The following is a 19,288-nucleotide window of genomic DNA, read 5'->3' on the forward strand; positions in this document are numbered from 1 at the left end:
CGCCGCCGTGTGGGCGGTTGGTGGTGGTGTGGGGGGGAAAGGTGTGAGCAGGCGTTCGCGCGCGGCGGTTGGCTGGGGTGCGCGGCGGCTGGCGGCGTGTTCCCTCCCCGCGCCTCCCCCCTACCTCCCCGCAGCGGCCCCGCGCGCTCTCCGCTGTTCCCCCCGCTCCTCCAACCCTCCCTCCCCTCTGCCGGCCGGGCCGCCGCCGTTGTTGGATGCGGGGCGGCGGTAGTAGCAGCAGCAGCGCCGCGCGGAGCCGGGGCGTAAGATGGAGGGCCTGACGCTGAGCGAGGCGGAGCAGCGCTACTACTGCGACCTCTTCTCCTACTGCGACACCGAGAGCACCAAGAAGGTGGCGTCCAACGGGCGCGTCCTGGAGCTCTTCCGCGCCGCGCAGCTGCCCAACGACGTGGTCATGCAGGTAAACCTTGCGGGCTCCCTGCGGGGGCGGTGGGCCCGGGCACCGCCCCGCCGGTACTGCCCCAGGGCAGGCAGACCCGGCCGGGGATGCCTTCGCTCTACTCTGCCGCGCCCGGCTCGGCCCTTCGGCAGGGCGGGGGTCGTCCCGCCGGCGGTGGCTGGCCGGGAGAGTCGGGAGCTATTGTCCGGCGCAAGAGCCGGGCACCTGAGCCCGTGCGGTGGGGGAAGGCTGAGCTTCGTCGGCCGAGAGGAAAGGGCGGCGGGTGCAGCGGGTCGCTGCGCCGAGCACGCTTGTAGCAGCCCCCGGTTATGGGCTTGTGGGGCCTCCGGGTACAGGGCTAGGAAGGGGCTGTTGGTCATCGTTGCTGGCCGAGTCCAGCAACTGGTAGGAAAGTGTCTTGTTTGTTTCGTGTCAGCAGAGGCTATCCGAAGCATGAGAACTCAAAAGCATTTTGTGGATGCGGGGGAGATTCATTCCTCAGTCTGCTGATGAAGAGCAACAGCACAGAAGGAAATCTGGGTTTGTACTGTCGGGTGCCACTGACGCTGATCCGCTTGATCTAAGCCATGCAGTCTTTTGGACATCAGTTCTCGGCAGATATTACCTTACCTTTAGTCATCAAAACATTTCTAACAATGAAAAATGCAGTGTTAAGAGTGACACGGGCCCGTGCTTGCAATATATATATGCACAGTTTCAGCATTTACTTCGTTGGCTGGGTTACGTCTAAAAGTTGTAGCAGTATTGCAGAGCTGCTGACATAGAAGAGGGAAAATCTGCTCTAATGTGACTTGTGTAATTATTTGGGGAAAGTATTCCCAATGAAATCTTCTTATGAACAGCTATTTGTAATAAATTCCTGCTTCTCTAGTTCTCTCTGGCCTTGTTCAGTTCTTCAAAGTTTATGTCGTGTTCTGAGCTGCTGTGGGTAAAACTGTATCTAAGAAGCCATGCTGCCTTTTATGTAGTTTCATCCTCAGCCTAGTGAGATAAGCAGCACTTTTAGCAAAGCATTAAAGTTACTATAGCCAGAAGTGCTGTACAAAAATCTTGGCATTCTGCAGTTTAGTACCAGGTTCCAGGAGAATACTTACGCTTACCTGTAGCGTGTTTTGGTCTCCTAAGAGTAAGTTAGTTATTTAAAATGAGTTTAAGATGCAAAAAAGTGGAAGAGGGCTGAATAAGAAGTGCTTCTTCTTAACTGGTAAAACTAGTAATATCTTATTTGATGACTTGCTAGACTGGACTTAATGGTAAGAGTGTCTGCATACTCAGTATGATGAGTGAGATTTCTCAAGGGCCACCCACTGCTTCTTTTTGTGTGTAGCCAACCAGTTTCAGAAAAATCATCCTAGGAAAGTGAATGCCTACATGTTTGTTGTACTTAAAATCTATTTTCCATAGAACTTGTCCAGATCACTGTAGAGATAAAGTAGCATAGTGCTAGAGAGTTTGTTATATATGCACAGATGTAGTGTAAGAATTTCAAAAGAGTTGGAAGTACTTGGAATTTTAAATACAAGTGGCCATAGATTATATCCTTATCTGTTGCAGATGAGGTTAGATATTTTATTGTGAAGTAGATCACATCTGAAGAAAATAAACTACTCGGGCGTCATTCCATGGGTTCCAAATAAATTAACTTGAGAAGCAGACCTGGTTTATCACTGTAGTGATCTCAGGCAAAACCTTGAGTTAAAATGGCAAACAAGATATTAGATTGCCTGAGGAATGAGACTGTAAGTAACACAAAGAAAGTCAAAATCCCCGTAGGAGCTTGACCCATTACAGATATCATGTGCGGTTGCTGTTGGTCACCTGTAAGTACCCTGTCCTTGTGAGGGAGAGAATTTAGTTGTCTGTTTTTTATGTTCTCCTCGAAATGTGGCTGTTTATCAGGTTATTGCAGGCATGAATGTAATGGAAGGGGGTTCTTTGAAGGGAAGTTGCATTTGATGATGCTTTGGAAGTTGTGACTATAACTAAAACCTCAAGATGATGTGGGTTAAGAAATAAGGAAATCCTGTGAAGGACATGGAATTTTCTTTTGACCATGTGCTGCTGTGTTCTTCCCTGTTCATTTGAAGCACCTGATGCTTGTGTGGAAAGGAACTTGATTCAGTTACCCAATTCTTGTATAATCATGGAATGCAAGTGTAGTAGCAGTCACGTGAATGCTAAGTACCTTTGTAAGTGTGCAAAACATAGCACAAAATCACTGCTCTTCAAACTCATGAGGGCCAAGTGTTCCTGAGGAATTCTCAAAGCTTTTCCTCTTCAGTAGTACAGGCCTGTAGATACCTTTAGATAATTCAGAGCTGATTCTGTTGAAATGAAAATTGGTGACATTTGCATTTTTAGACCCATAACCTGTTCTGCTTGCAAATGTGTTATTTGAAGGCTGGATAGATGTACAGCCTTTCCTGCAAATAGTTCTGTTTATGTGAGATCTGTCTTGCAGCACGAAAAGTTAATACATGCATCTAATCATTGCTAATCATTCTCATTTCTGCCTCTAAGGGACAATGCCAGCTGCCTGTTAAATGGGAATAAATGGACATATGGAAGACTGAAACAGATATGGTTGCTGTATCCAAATCACATGCTCACAAAGCAGCAAAACCCTGGAAAAGAAAAGCTCTATGTCCACTTAGTACACATCTACAAAAGGACAGCCTTACTACCAAACAAAAATACCACACCAAAGGTCTTACAGCCTTAACTGCACATGTGAAAACACCAGCCTTTATTAACCCATATTTCTGCCTTTTTGTGCGCATCATGGAAATTAGCATTAAGGTAGAAGATTTGCATAAAACAGTGAATAGAAATACCTGTGTTGGGATAACAAGTCCAGCTACTTCACAACAGTTACACCAGTCTTTAAATTGCTCTCAGGGTGGGGTTTCACATTGCAGCTAAACCAATGTAATTGTGAGTTGCCACTGAAACAGGAGGTTCAGTCTGCCCTCATCCATGTGCTCCTGCTGCCGCTTCTCTTTGTGAAGAGTCTAGTGCCTGTCCAATGCTGTTGTACGCTGGCATCAGGGGCTGTGCAGGAAGAAAATTAATCACAGTTTTTTGTTGATTTAACCTCTGTATCAGCTAACACGGGGGTTGAATGAATGTCAGTGCTGGCACTTTTTCTAGAGCAGTTGGGCATTTCAGTTGTGATCTAGCATGGGTTTCATGGTAGCTTAAACCGGTAGAAGCTGGAGCTGGTTGGTGCTGGCACTGGCATTTATTTGAACAGACAGTGAGCTGTTACAGGAAGCTTGTTCAGCCGAGAGTTAGGTTTTGTCAAGTTATTTTTCACTTGACTCAGCTGCCTGAGCTCATGGCTCAGTTGCATGTGCATTAGTGTTTGTCTTAACAAGTAGTATGACACAACACAAGTGATGCTGAGGAGCTGCCATCCACCCCATATATGTATTTCAGAAGCTTTCCTTTGATAAAATTCTGGCCTGGTTAGCTGCAATTTGTTAGGTGTATTCCAAGAGTGTATCTTCTAGGTTAGCTTGATACAAAAGAAATCTAGTTGCCTGTTCTGGAGTGGCTGCACAGTATGAACCAGATCAGTGAGAGTGATCAGGAAATGGGCTTCATAAGCACATTCCACATCTGACCTAAAACCCTAATGTAGCTATGCTGTTGAAGTCAGTTCTTGGTACCTCTTTACTGGTGGTGAAGTTCTTTGAAAAGCAACTGTTTTGTCAGACAAAAAAAATGAATTGTAACATTCATTACTTGTCTGTGGGATTAATGTAATAGCTGTCCCATTTGTTCAATTTGTAGGATTATTTCTTGGGTGATTTAATCACAGAATATTTTACGAACTTACACTCTTTGGTTGTGAATCATAGAAACTTCAAGAAGTAATCAGTCGTGCATATGATACTCATCTGAAGTTTAGTCAAGGCATCTTGCTTTAAAATGCAATATTATTATAAAACAACAAATACAAGAATATTTACTTGTACTCTCTCTAGAACAAATGAAATGTCATTTTCAGTTTTGGCCTTGTGCAACAGTGTTACCTGACTTCTAATTTAGTGTTAGAAAGTCTTTGACAGATGAATCGGGTGATTATGCCCAGTTTCATCAATTACAGTAAAGTGTATTTTTGGCTCGTTAGCGAGTCTCAAGCTTTTTTTTTTTTTTTTTTAATTTTGTCCCCCCCCCCCCCCCTTTTTTTTTCCTCCATTTCTAAGGAGTCTTTACAGATGGATTATTTTTGATTGCTTTGTGTCATTGTTGGAAAAAAATGGTCTCTGGTTCTCTGCCTCAGTTCTGTCCGAGTTTGCTGTCTTCACATCAAAAGTTGTAAGAAAGTGCATGCCTGTGATACAGCTGCTTCATTGTGAAGTCCAGACTCTTGGTGTAGCACCTCACTTATTAGCTGCAGTTTCTGCACTGTGCAGGAAAACAGCTAAGGTGCAAGCATGTGCTGCCTTCTGTTGTTCTTGAGGTGATAGCTTTTGGTAAACAAATGGAACAGACTTGGAGCGGTAGTTTCCTCAGGTGCCAGAGTTTGTCTGCTGGCATGTGGTGCAATTGTAATTGGAAGTATAATCCATAGCCAGAACATGGCAAAACAAAATTCAGGGTGCTTGATTTAAACTGCTGGCCTCTTTGTGGAAGAATGGGTGGCAAGAGAAAGGGATCTAGGAAAACAAAGTTGTTCACAAAGATTTTATTGTTGCAGTTAGTGTTTCAGTGAATTTTCCTACACAAAGACTACCTGTTTGTCAAATCAGTTGAGTTTACTAAATGCCAACTGCAAATGGAAGCTGAGCCAGGGCATATGTAGGATTACCTGTGTGGTGGAGACATGCAGAAAACTCAGTCTGGTTCTTGTTCATTTGCTGAATTTATTATCTTTTCAGAACTCGTGAGGTAAGAAGTTAGAATCCTTATAGGAGGCCTTTGCCTTCCTTTCAGTGATTTGGAGTATATTTAAAAATACATGGCATTTTCAGATTATAAAAAAAAAAAAAGGTCTGCAGCGTAAAAAGGCTTTTCTCTTGTAATACTGACCTTTACCTAATCTGCAAACAAGCCCAAATCTTAAATCACTTTATTGAATGGAGCCCATATATTTGGGGTTGGTATTTTTTATTTTAAAATTTACAGCTTTTGTACATGACTTTTCAAGATAAAATTAGTTTAGACTTCTGAGGCAATATTCACCACAGGTCATTGTTAAGGCATTCTTGCAGTGTAGAAATATGTAACTGTACCCATAAAGTCTGGAGCTTTTTATGATTGTAATATTATGTAATTTATATACATTTTTTATATAATTAAAGCATGTTTGTACATACATTATGCTGTATCTAAGATCTTGTTTAGGAAGTAAAGGGTTGTTAAAAAGCTGTTGTAAATGCAAACAGTGTCTGGGTCCGCAATTAAGAATATCCAGTTTGTGAAGTATGTATTTTTTTCCCTGCAGATGTTACTGTAATAGAGTATTTTCCTTTCCTCTCAGTTGAGCAGTAAGTTAGTTTTATTTCTCTGTAATGATAAGATCTATAAGTAGTCTACTTTCTGCTAGTGCCAGAAACGGCTTTTGGTCTGCTTTGTATACTTATACAATTGTACTTTTGAGTTTTCTGGTGAAAAAGTTTAGTTTAATGGTGTTACCTTCACAGAGACTATAGTGGGCTGCAGATTGTTTGGTCTTTGCAGTTAATTAGTTTGAGTAGTCTCATATCTCAGCAGCATTTAGTTAGAGAACAATCACTGTTGTTGAAATGAAAGGGAAAAGTTAATGGCAGAACTTTAGGTCTGTAAATTGAGTCTGTTAGACTTACATTTGTTTTCACCTGATTTCTGGTTTTGAGCTTTTGAAATTGACTGGCATTCATTGTGTATAGTCACTTATACAGTAAATAATTCCTTTATAATTCCCTATGCTGCCACAGCACTTAGCTAATTTCAGGTATTACAGCTCAGCTTTGTTTGAAAACAGTTTCTTTTTTTTTCCTTTTTAAGTGTGCCTTCAGATGATAGCAGGAATGATTAATATCCATTCTGACATGACTGGATAGAATTCTAATACCTTTTCAGAAATATCAGGGCCTTTGGCAAATACAGCTTAGAATCAAGTTAGCTGTACAAAATTATGAGTTGCAAACTTGATCTTTTTTTCTTTTTTTCCTGTGAAGATGATTCTGTTGTATTAGAAGTTTTGAGCGCTTTACCCACTGCCTGTGAAAAATCGCGAACGTGCTTTCATCTTAGTCTTATCTTTAGTAAATATTATGGCAGATGCTGTAATATTGTAGGACTTTGCTAGCAGTCTCTATTACTTTTCAGTTATAGTTGCTTTCAAAATAGTTCTTACAGACAAGTTTCACACCTGTTAGGTCATAAATATTTGCTGTTTAGATTAGTCCTGCTTGTAGAATTCTTAGACTTAAAATTGGAGTTCTGCTCTTTGCTTAAATGAATTTGGAGACAGAAGCAAGTGTGAGAGCAGTATTATGTCTATCAGATTTTTCTTGCTGGTGCTCGAGCAATGATTAGTGTAAGAATATATTTCCCTTTTTTTGTTTTCCTTTACTATTTCTTTAGATAATAAGATCTTTAGAACATTAAGCCAGCAATGTAATTCTTTATAAACTAATGTGCTGAATTGCTGATCATGTTTATGACTGGCTTTTTTTTCCAGCCGTTGTTGGTGTCTAAAGAGGTAAATTATCTCCTGCACTTGTTATACAAAACCCTCCACGTTGTAACTTAGGCATGCCTGTCTAGGATGTATAGGAACTGTGTTTTACTAGGTTAAAGGACTTAGGAAAGATGACAGTCTGACCTGAAATTCTGGAATGGTTGACTTCTGGCATCTAAAATGCTCCTGAAGTATGGTAACAGAACAATGAGTAGACTCGGTTTCAAATTCATCTTCAGTGGGTGACTAGGACTGAGCTATGTAACATGAAGCATTAAGTGCCAACTTACTCCTGCTTCAGACTATTAGTTGTTAATTTTGTCAAGATGTTCTTACTGCAGTAGTGTGTACAACTTGGTTTGTTGATTTTGTTTTTTGTTGTTTTTTTTTTCTGAATTAGAATGTCTTAAATTGTTTAAGACCAAGTGTTAGCAGCTCTATACTGAGTCTCAAATGTACCTCTGTAAACAAGCGTTTCTTAGAACTTTAACTGACCTTTGTTTAAACTTTGATAGACACTTGTTAAGAATTGTAGGCCTTACTGGGAGGAGAGCAGTGCAAAGCTAAGTAACTAACACTGGTCACATGGATGCTCAGAGGAAAACAGATTGAGATGGGAAAGTAGCATCAAGTAATGGGCACAGTTGCTTCAGGTAAGCTTGTACGGAAGTGCTCAGGAATAACAAGACCAGATCTGAGCAGTCCTATTTAGCTAAGCTACAGCACATTCATTCACTAATTCTGGGATCAGATAATGCCTTAATCTTCATATTACATTGGCAAAGAGAAGCATGTGTTCATTTCTTACATTTGTTCTGGCATATTGCTGAAAGGTTATGTGTGTAGAAAATATCAAGAAAAGTAAGAAAATAATTATTAGCAAGGAATATCAACTACTGGAATGCTTTGGGTATAAGGATGTCTCAAAGGAATCAAAATGTCTATATGAATGCTGTTCCCTTCAGCATTTAGTGCTTAAGTAAGAATTTTGCAGGAAAAATATTCAACCTAATGCTGCATGGCAAGAGCTTTGACAATTAGAATGTCCATGTGACCTCCCTTGTACTATTTGTTATTGGAGTAATGATTTGAAATACTAAATATATTATTGCTGCAAAATATCCCTCCAATGCCTGCTGCAGCTAGATGCTTTCTTGGTGCTTACATAGATACTTTGGCTGCTACTGTTTGGTTTTTTTGTTTGTTTTTTTCCAGGAAGATACAATGACTTGAGTGTTACAGAATCACTCTGGAGTCTCAAATTGTCACAGACTAGCTCAGGCATTCTTGCTGAAGTGTGTTTCTTCATCTCCTATTCCTTGAACTATTCATGGCACTACCATGAAAAAAGACACCTTCGTTTTGAGGGCAGTTCTTAGCAACCTGATATGTAACTATGTCATTTGTTAGGGGGGCTTCTTTGCATAAGGTAAAGAAATCAGTTGGAGTTGTAAGTGCTCTTGATGTGACATTCTGTTCAGTTACCTCATTTCTGCCTTTTCTGCCCCTCCTAAATGCAAAGAACACAACTTTCTTGAGGCTGCAGTCTTGTAAGAAGTTTGGAGTCAAATGAACAAACTTAATACCAGCCACATGTTCCCATGTGCCCTCTAGCTCCTGAGGTAGGTGTTGGTTGTACGGTAGACAGATTCAGCTTAATAATCACAATAACTTTTTGCTGGCTTACTGAGTTGAAGAATCATACTGTCTGATCAGATAGATGAGCAACAGTTAGTGCTTTAGGAATTGAGGAACTGGGAAACTGAGAGCAGAGGAGGAAGTAGCTGTTTAGGTTAAGCAGTAATGTAAAATTGCATAGGAAGAGGAGACAGGTATGTGGAATATCTCCTTTTTTTAAAAAAGAACCTTTCTTTATGCATCAGGAATTAGAAATCATTCTTCTAAGTCCCCAGGCTGTCTTTTGCTGCTTCAGGGTTTTTTAATTCGTTCTTCTTGCTGCTTTATTACCATTACTGCTTGTAAGGTACCTTTCTCATGAGCGCATACTCTGCTGGAAGAACAGCAGTAGAGAGAATCTTAATGCAAGCAAAGAATGACTCTGTCTTGAGGTCTTCCAGCTATGACTTTTTATTTGGGAGGATAGTAGTTGTTTTCTAGGTGAATGTTCATCTGGCTGCCTGTTTTTTTCCTTCATTGGTGCTATTGAACATGTAAAAAAGGAATATGCTTCTTTATTCTGTCCTCTTTTTGAGGTTATTTGGCAATAATTTGTTTATGAATTATAGTCAAGTAGAATGGCCTGTGGCTTTAGATCTTTGGAGAAATATCCCCTCTAAATCAGTATCTTAGACTTTTTTGTAGTTGCATGTAGTGTGCATCTACATCATCTTGATTGATGGTGGTTACCATGTACTACCAAATCAAGAAGGGAACCACTGACCTCAGAGAGCTGTGGTGCTCTGCATAGGAGGCTCTACAGGTAAGATGCATGTGTGTGGGCTGTGACAGCTTTTGCAGGAGCTGTTATCAAGACCATAGACTTTGATTGCAAATGGAAAGATCAAAGCTGCTGCATTAGGAAGTGTGTGTTAAGTGAGGCTAATCTACCATGCTACCATGAACGTATATGCTACCAGGAAAAACAGGAGATGCTGTAGACCACTTTGGGAATGTGTTGATGTCAGAAATTAGCTAAAATACAGCTGGTTCAAAAAGTACTACTGCAGATGAAATTTCAGTGTGGTTGAGTGTTTTTTGGTGGTGGTGGTTTTGTGTGGAGGTAGGTTTTTTTGTTTGTTTTGGTTTTTTTTTGTAATTTGTTTTTTTGTGTGTGTGTGGCATTCAACATTCATTTGTTAAGATATGTATTTTTCATGTGCATGTGTTGTAAACCAGAGTTTTAAGTTTTCAGTGCTTTTTGCTGCTTTATTAACAAAGTGAAAACATGACTTCAGATCTGACAACCCTTACTCGGGGAGTGAACACTCTTGTAAAACCGAGCCCAAAGTACAGAGGCAGAGTCATTTCTATGAGGCTTAAATATTGGATCATTTTTTTAACAGCTAATTCTTTATTTCTGATGTGATTAATTCTGAAATTTCGTTTGATTGAAACACATGTGTGCTTGAACCTGAAATGACCTGTGGAATGGGAAACTTTAGTTCTGGGTACCTATAAGAGAGAATTAGTTGTTAGAGCTGATAGGTAGCTTTTTCCTTCTGTTGGTATTTCAGTAGTCTGCTTCCGCTGTGGATATGTGTGGTGTGAAAATCAAGGGCAGAAAAGTATTAGGAGAGGCTCAGACAGTAGGGGACTCTAAATAGTTTGTTGCCAGAGAGCGTGTGTCATCTTGGAAGTCCTCCAATACTACTGGGTTTATTTCTTTAAAGGCTTGTGTTCTGAAGCCAGGTTTATGGCATTGACCGAGATCCATCTTCATGGATCTGTCAGTAAAACTTGAAAGGAAGACCTTACTATTTGTTGCATACTGTTGGTTATGCAACAAAGTGCAACAGTGTCCAAATATAACCTGTGCCTGGGAATTCTTAGTATCAATTAATTAACTGTATTTACTACTATGCTTCTGAAGTACTTAATAAGATAAATGTATGCATTATAGGTAATGTTACACTTGCAGTTCAGCACATGAACATTCTCTACTTCACACTTAGTGCATTAAATATAGCAGTTCTTGATGTCCTCCATAAATAGATTTTGCAAATGATCTTCAGATGGGGTAAGACTGTTTAAATGTTTTGTCATATGCTGCTGTTAGTGCTGAAAAATAGAATTCAGAGCAATATTCGGGCCGTTTCTTTTAGTGGCATTTTTTGTCCTGTCTCCAATTTTTTTTTCTTTGTGTGCAACATGTTTCTGGAGCCATGTGGAGAACTGGGTCAGAGACTTGACTTGGTTAAAAATAACTCATCAAAAGAAAGATCTTTGTCAGTTCTCTGTCTTGTTCCTGCTATGGAGTGCTGTGAACAACTGTTGCATCTGAGAAGCTACCTGTCAGGTGAGGATTTCCTGAGGAAAACTGAAAACATCTTGAATAACTAATAAGTGTCGCTTTGATCTGTTGATGGTAGGTGAGAGATTGTAGTTAGAAAACTATGTCAGGCCTTGTGGTCTCCAACTAGTGCGACAGACTGAGATAAAAGAGTGACGAGAACTGACCTATTGAACAGCGGTTTCAGAGTAGCAAGATTAGAAGGTAACATTGTGAGGAAAGAAATGTATTCAACCTGTAGAAAAGCACAGAGGAGCTTTTTGTAGGTCTTCAACATGTAGTAATGGTCAGGGATTTTTTTTCTGCTACATTAGCAATGATTGGGAAGTATTTTTTTCAAATTCCCTTATATACCCCCAGATTACATTAAACCATACAGACATGGTTAATTTGTGTTTTGTCTCAGCTGGGTGGGTTACATGACTTCAGGAGAGCTCCTTTATCGGAGAGCATATTCTAGTACCCACTTTGGATTGTGTTCTAATAAACTCGATTTGGAAAACATCCTGTCATATCTCTTTAATGCTTAAGTTTGCAAAAAGCTTTAGAATACTCATCAATGAATTGCTGCATATGGGATGCAGAATAATGTTGTTGGCATGATAGTGTGTTTAGGTTTAAACTGTGAATCAAAATCAATTTGTAATCGGCTACAATTTTATTAAATAATCTAAAATTGAATGCAGCTGGTTATTTTACGTTTTTTAGCTTTTTTTTTTATCTGAAGTAAAACATTACCTTTTTCGATGCATTTCTTGGTTTTCATTAGAAGGTTGTTGTCAGTATGCACAATAAAACTCGAAAATCATGTACTGAGTACTAAAGCACAAGTATGCTCATGGTCTGGTTTAACTTCAGTTTATGTCAAGTACTGTAAAAGTGATGTGAAAACTTGTTTTGCACCTCTGGTGCACGGTTTATTTTTTTATTATATTTTTATCTTTACCAGGTAGGTAGTGTGCATGTTGGTTTATTTATTGTTTTACCATTGAAGTCATCCCTGTTTAAATACTGTTGTACTTTTGCATGAATAATATTTGCAGATAATGGACTTGATTTGCCTTGTGGAAAAACCTGGGGCAGGGGGACTGTGATATTCTGGAACACTCTCCCAGAGAGGTTTTCTCAGTTCTGGAAAGGGCATTTTGCAACACTTGATAGAGATGTGATTTGTTCCACTTCAGCAGGAATTTTTAAGGGTTCTCAAGTCTAAGTTTTTTTTGTTCATAGACTTTTCCAAGTTCAAGGACCTCTTATTTGAAACCTGTAAGAGTTCTAAAGGGCATGTGCTTGAAATGGTGCCTGTCATCAACATACTGCTTCCTGTGCATGTCTGATCTGTGCCAACTCCTGGTATTGGTGGTGATGCTGTTACATCTTTGCAGTATGATGACTGCAATTTCATAATTTACTGCACTGAGGTTTGTTTAGTTTGTGTTTTGGAGTGGGTTTTTTGAGAGGGGAGTTGAATGGGAGGGGTTATTGGGTTTTGTTTGTTTGGGTTTTTTTTATCAACAGCTTCTAGCAATTCTGAAGCTTCACAGAATTGTTGGCCTTAGTCCAGTTAATTGCAGTAGTGTGTTATCAGGATCCTTATATCTAAGGAGATGAAAACAGTTATGGAGCACTTTGTTTGGAAGGTAGCTCTGCATTGCTTGAAGAGTTTAAGGAAATTCCTTATGCTCTCTCTTCCTAAGGAGATGAAAGCCCTAAACAGAAATCTTAGTGAAGCAATCCCTTGATTTTTTTTTTTTTTTTTTTATCTCTTCTCCCCTCCCCCATCAGTATAGCTGACTACCTGTTGAATGTTTAAATCCTTCTTCAAGGAGATTATGGGTAGATACTAGTTTGAGTATGCTCAAGCATGCTGTCAGTCAGCAGGGGAGTCTCCACAAGCTGTTTGCATTTAATAATTTTGCTCAGCCTTCACTCATGTTCCTGATTGGGTTATATTCTGTGTTGGAAATAGAGGACTCCTTTAGCTGTCTGTGGGTGGATCTTACAGCTACTTGTTCAGTAGCAGAAGGACATTATTTTTTGTTGGTTAGTGGGCTTTTTTTGTATTCTTAGCTTTTTTTCTTTTCTTGATACTTACATCTGGTGTATTTTCTACATTTACATCTACTAAGTTTGAATCCATGCTTGTCTTTCCTTTCTAATGCTTATCTGCCATGCTAGCTTAATTATTGATTCAGTTTTTAACTGAAGTTTCTGGCAATACTGACTAGCTCCAAAAGACATAATTTCTAGTCTAGCACTGGCTTTGAAATTACCCAAAGCCATTACTGCCTAATGGTTCTGTAGGTCACTGCTTGCTTTCGTAAGAACCTTTCCCAGAATATGACCAGTTATTCATCTGTCAGTGCTAGGTTGCTGGATCCACAGGCTTTTTCTGTGTTGGGTGTAGAAAAGTATGTGGATGTTCATTAATCTTCCAGGATACAATGCTTTAAAAAATGAATTGTTCTTCCTGTTGCACCGGTTTACATTGCTAGGTGTCTCTTGGATCTTCACTGCTTTAGTTCTGTAAGTTATTTAAACTTAGCATTATTATTTTTGGCATTAGGAAGGGTACCGGCAGTTTATTTTAGACGTTGATGCCTCAAAGTTTTTGACTGTTTGAATTGTCACCTGTCAATTTACACTGTCACTCCTTACTTCATGGCACTTTTTGTAGTCCAACCAACCTGTTGAAACTAGCATATTCAACTATACTGAATTATTTTCTTTTAGTTAATGAACATTAGAAAATGCTCTGTTATCTCCTGCCTTCTGTCCAGATATCATGCTACAGAAATACTGTAATTGGAAAATACAAATGATACAGGTGCTGTAGGACACTGTGGGAAGTATAATGCACGCACAGCCAAATGATTTAGCTTAACTAGCTTCTGTCCTGCAGGATTCAAGCTCCATGTAGCCCTAGACTGTCTGATCCTCTTGGGACTTCTGTAGGACTAAGTGTTTGTCAACTTCTCACACCTTCCTATGATAGCTTATACAACAGTTTGTGTTCATGAGGTCCTAGAGTCCTGGTACATGGTATGGAAACATGCAAGCAGCTTTTTGTTGAGCCATATCTAGCTCAGCTATAGTTAATAAACCCATCTGTTTGATTGTATGGAGTTACTGAAGCCTATTTCCTGTTTCAGCAGTGCTGAAGCATACAGATATAACTTCTCATGGATCATGTGGTTCAGTTGCTGCTACATGAACATGTAGTTGGCTTTTTCAGTTGGAACATGTCTGCAAGCAGGGCTCTTCTGCTCTTCAGAACTGTTTCCTTTGAAAGCTGGGAAGTCTTTCAGGACAGCTTTCTCTAAACCCAGTAACAGTACATCCCAGTAGTTAGGAAAATAAGCAGATGTATCAAGAGACCAGGTTTGTCAAAGAGGGACCTTACGACTGAGCTCTGGTGGGAAGGGTAGGGAGAGAAATTAGTGTCCATGAACATATTCTCAGTGCCCTCTCTGCATTGATCTTCACAGACAGGGTCTCATGGGCCTTTGTGCCTGGAGATGGGTTGAAAGAGGAGAGAAACGAGTAGTACTACAAGAAAATTATGGATCTCTTGAGGAATATCAAGTTCGTGGGATTAGATGGGATGATTCTGAGGGCAGAGAGAGCTAGCTAGTGTCATTGCAAACCAGCTTTCTCTTTGAATAGTTGTGGAGATCAGGGGTGGACCTCAGTGACTGGAGAAAGACATGCTGCAGCTGTCTTCCAGAAGGGCAGGAACTTGATCTGGGAAACTACAGGCTGGTCAGCTGCACTTTGGTCCCTGGCAAATTGTGGAACAAGTGCTTGGAAGACATTTCTAGTCATATAACAGGCAAAACAGTAATAAGGGTAAGCAAGCATGGATTTACCGAGGGTACTGGTAAACATTGTCTGATGTGCTGGAAAGAGTTGAACTATGGTTGAGGAGAGAAAAGCAGTGATGTCTTCCTTGACTTCAACAACCCTTTCACCATGATTGTCCAAGAGCTTCCTTGTGTCCCATTTGGAAGATACAGTCTAAATCAGACTGCTGGATAGGTAAAAAGACAATCATTTCACTTGGAGAGTCTGATGTAGGATGTGTTGTGCTTAATATCTTATTGGTGATCTGGCACATAGAAGGATGCACGCTCAGCAAGTTTGCAGGTCTATAGTATGGAGGGATGTGCAGGCAGTATGTTAGAATACACAGCTGCTCTCTGCATGGATGAGACTTTTTCACAACTCACAATAGAAGACTGAACCACCTTTCCATTATCTAGAACACTGGGGAAGAAAAGAGGAATAATACACCACTGCTTCTTTGTTGCATTTCTTAAATGAAACAGAGTCTGTAGCATTGTTTGGAGAACCTGAAGTTCTGCATTCTCCTCCAGTGCTTAATTCCATGCATGTATACATGGATACTTCTTTCTGTTTTTATGAATTCTTTATAGGTTTGTTTTATAAGTTTGAAGTTGAGCTATACCAAGCTTACATCAGAAATGGCTAGAAGGTATCATTCACAATTGTCTGACTTTTTAACTTGTTATAAATTCTAGCCTCATTATTGAAATATTTGGGAGAAATTTGGAGGCAGACCGTTTCTCTGACTTGGTCACCAACACACTCTTCAGTTTTGTCTGAGAGATTTAGAAGTCTTCATTTTGTGTTTTTCAATCGCATCTGACAATATAATACTAAAAATGTTGTGCTGTTCCTTTGTTGTTGCAGTTGCTAAGACAGGCAATATAGCTGTTATTGCCTAGCTAATTACTAGCTAACTAGCTAATAGAGACGGGGGATGTTGGTTTTGTGTTCTTGGTGATTTGGGGTTCTTGTTGCCTGGGTGACTTGTTTGTGTTGTTTGGGTTTTATTTTTTAAGGAACATGACTCCAGTTATTCTCTTTCTGTCTCTCACATCAACTCTGCAAAACATCTAAAGCCCAGGTGAAAAAAAAGTTTTAGCCTTGGTACTTCTGGTTGTGAGGAATTGCATACTCTGACTCATGTCACATATTTAAAGATTGCATGTGAAGTTATTACTGAAAGATTAGGAAGCTGTTTTTATAACATTTAATGCAGGGGATGCTGGTGTATGAAATCACCTCTGTAGAGCACTTTGTGTTTTAAGTTTCTTTGTACAAGTATCTGTGTTTTATTTCAGATCATGGAGCAGTGTGGTGCAACAAGACTTGGCTATTTTGGAAGAAGTCAATTTTACATTGCTTTGAAACTTGTTGCTGTGGCCCAGTCTGGTCTCCCTCTAAGAGTGGAAAGCTTAAATACAGGTAAATCACAGGACTGAGGGGAAATGTAGTTGCTGAGCAGCATTATTACACTTGGCTCTATACTTCTTGTAGAGTGACTTTGTAAATTAGTGGGGTATATCTTTTTATACACGTTTCTGACTTAAAAAGATACTGTGGAGAGACTAGGAGGGAGTGTATTCTTACTGTGCAAAAAATGATGTGAAATACCTTACTCTTATTCAGTAAAAGTATTGCTCATTATGGGGTAAGTGAGCAGCTACTACTGACCATTATGTAGATACAAGTTCATTCTGTAGATTACTAATGTGAGAACTTGTGTGCTGCTGAATAAAGTACTAATGGGACTAATGTGAATTGCAAGGAAAAGAATGATGTGGCATTTGCAGGCTTTTGTAGTTGCTAAGCTTATGAAGCCTTGATTGCAACAAATGAAAGGTCATTTTTCTGAAGTCATATTCCTCCACTCTTGGCTTGACAGTTTTCTCCTTTCTTAGCACAGATATGAAGACTGGTGGCTTAAGGTTTTTTTTTGTTTTTTTCTATTGAAAACCTTATCAGTAAGAGATCTTTGAAGTCTGTTATCAGCCAAAACACCTGTTATCCTGCTTTTCAAAGGTCAGCTGTGGTTGGGTTAGTGAAATAGGAACAGGAGAAAGGCTTTAGGAAGATGGTTCAGAACAGCAGAAAGAGCTTTGATATGAGGCTCTACTGTAGCCTTCAGAGTGACATAAACAGATCCATGTCAGTACTGCTCTGTAAGATGAAAAGAGACTTGGGAAGATGAAGTACTGAGTTTTAAGCCACTGTAGCTTTTTGCAGCATAGTACACAACTCAGAGCTGAAAAATATCTTAAGAGCACAGCTTTGCATTGAGGTGACTTCCCTCGTAGATTTTGTCTGTAGAAAACATGTTATGATAGAATTGATATATGGTACTAATTAAAAGAAAGCTTAGGAGTTTTTTGTTTAAAGCATCTAAATTAAACAGTAGTTAAGGATTGTTAAAAGCAATCCAATAGGGCTGAAGTATTTGACAAAACTATAAAAAAACGAAGAGAATAATCATGTATACTTTTACAGTTATGTTTATTTGAGGTTTTTACAAACAGTATGTGCTGCTTTTGTGAGTGGTTTTTTATTTTTTTTGAGAAGTGCATGGTTTCGGTCAATGTTTTGCTAGTATTCAAGTTCCTTTCTGTTCATAACCCACCCTGTGTTTATGAACCTTTTTTCTGATGAGTGCTTCATCATTTTTCAGCAAGATGTAGCAGAATGCCCTCGAATCAGAAAGTTGGAAAGGGTCCTTCAACTCTTAATGTCTGATAGAATTGGGACTTTATATAGCAAGTGTGGGATTTCTCGTCAAATGCCCATTGGAGAAGTCAAAGACTAAAATCTGTGTATGTAGCTTTTCCCAGATTTTTTGTACAGTTTATTTTAATGCAAGATACCTTAACTAGAAGGAGCTTTTGTATTTACAAAAAAAAAAAAATCAGAAGAAACTTGAAGGAAGGAATTAATTCTAAACTATAAAATATGTTGCTGTAAAATTAGCAGCCATTGGAACTTTTATGATTTAATATGTTTTCTTGATTCATAATAATACTAGAAATAGTTGTAATGGTTTCTGGACTTCTAGGAATAATTTTCTGTAACTGGTTCCAAACCTACTAAATACATAAAGTACAGTTGTCAGAACATTTATTTTTGCGCTGTTTTTAGGTTTGGTTGTCTGTTGCCTTGGTTGCAATGGTTCCAGTCCTGTCTATGAAGTTCTGGCTTCTAGGATGATTCACGTGTTGTGGCAGCTACTATATAGCTAAAATAGAGCAGCCTGAAGAGTTGTAAAATGATTCTGATCTTGTGTTAACTTCCTTTGAAAACCAGCTCAGCAGGCTGGCCAGCTGGATTCTGCCCGCAGTCCATCTCCACAAAGTCTGGAAGAGGAACTGTTACATCCATACCAAGCTAAATCGTACATTCCTTCTTTTTTCAAAGTAAACCAGTTACAATTAGTTAAAGCTTATATTTTAGGACATCTACTTTTTAACTCTGCATTCTATGCATGTTTTATTCCATGATTTGTTTTTTACTGTTATTCCCTCTGTCATCTATTTTCTCTGCCCTTCTCTTCTTTCTCTTGCTCTTTGGTTCACCATGTGTCTCTTCAGTAGACAGGAATGTGAGTTGCTGGGTGCAGACTGCAGTCAAATTTTGAGTACTAAGTCCATCCAACACAAGTGTCATCCAGTTGATTCTTGGTTAACTAAGTACTTTTTTGATTACTCAGATGTGCAGTGTAGTAGAAATACTAGTTTAATTATTCTGCTACAAGCCTCTAAATCTGTTGTTCCTTTGCTGTCCCAGAAAATTTTCCTTCTGGGAAGTTGAGAAATTAATGTCTATTTTCTAAGTATGGAGTGCCGTTTTTGGTGAAGATTAAAAAGGATGTGAGCATAAAAACTACAGAGAACTTCTTAATTTATTCAGTATCAATATTCTGTTCATAACAGTATCAATCATTCTGTTGCATTTATACTTGAGGGATTTCTGAATGTTAATAGATGTTGTGGTGTTGAAATGAGGTTTTTCTGCTGTATGGGGAAAAGACAGTAGAGGTAAAAATAGCAAATTTCAATCGGTGATGTAGAAACTTAGTACAGCAAGACAAACCTATCTAGTTTTGTCCTTATCTTGTCTTGTTTTTAAAGAAGACTGTAAAGTAATTTGTGTTCCTTCTGAGCCTTCTGTAGTATTTTGTGAATTGGTGCTAGATAACTTACGCCAAAGCCTTGTGTTAGAACAACTGGTTGCATAGATTTGCATGGAATTGCATAGATTGCCAGTTGGGTGTTCTAGTGTTATGATTTATCCCCTGGTTTGTGAGCATACAAATTTTCACTTTTGTATGCAATGAATTTTTCACTGTTTGGCTGTAGTTCACTCTAGCTAAGCAAGTAACTTCCCTAGT

The 19,288-nt window shown here is 39.3% G+C and overlaps 1 protein-coding gene across 12 annotated transcripts in view; it reads left to right on the forward strand.

The window, feature by feature from the left end:
• The first annotated feature begins 106 nt into the window (after positions 1–106).
• REPS1 (RALBP1 associated Eps domain containing 1) overlaps positions 107–19,288 on the forward strand; it is a 62,992-nt gene continuing 43,810 nt past the window's right edge. For 8 of the 12 annotated variants that reach the window (XM_062622784.1, XM_062622783.1, XM_062622777.1 and 5 more), the window contains exons 1-2: positions 108–421; positions 16,212–16,335. In XM_062622784.1, the coding sequence (XP_062478768.1) occupies positions 269–421; positions 16,212–16,335 (277 nt within the window). In that variant the 5' untranslated portion in view covers positions 108–268. Of the gene's footprint in view, positions 422–839; positions 941–16,211; positions 16,336–19,288 lie in introns of all 12 variants that reach the window. The other 4 variants (XM_062622776.1, XM_062622781.1, XM_062622786.1 and 1 more) reach the window with 3 other exon arrangements.

Source organism: Pezoporus occidentalis, unplaced genomic scaffold (genome assembly GCF_034315485.1).
Source record: "Pezoporus occidentalis ecotype Australia unplaced genomic scaffold, CSIRO_AGI_Poc_V1 ctg248, whole genome shotgun sequence".
Taxonomy (NCBI): domain Eukaryota; kingdom Metazoa; phylum Chordata; class Aves; order Psittaciformes; family Psittacidae; genus Pezoporus; species Pezoporus occidentalis.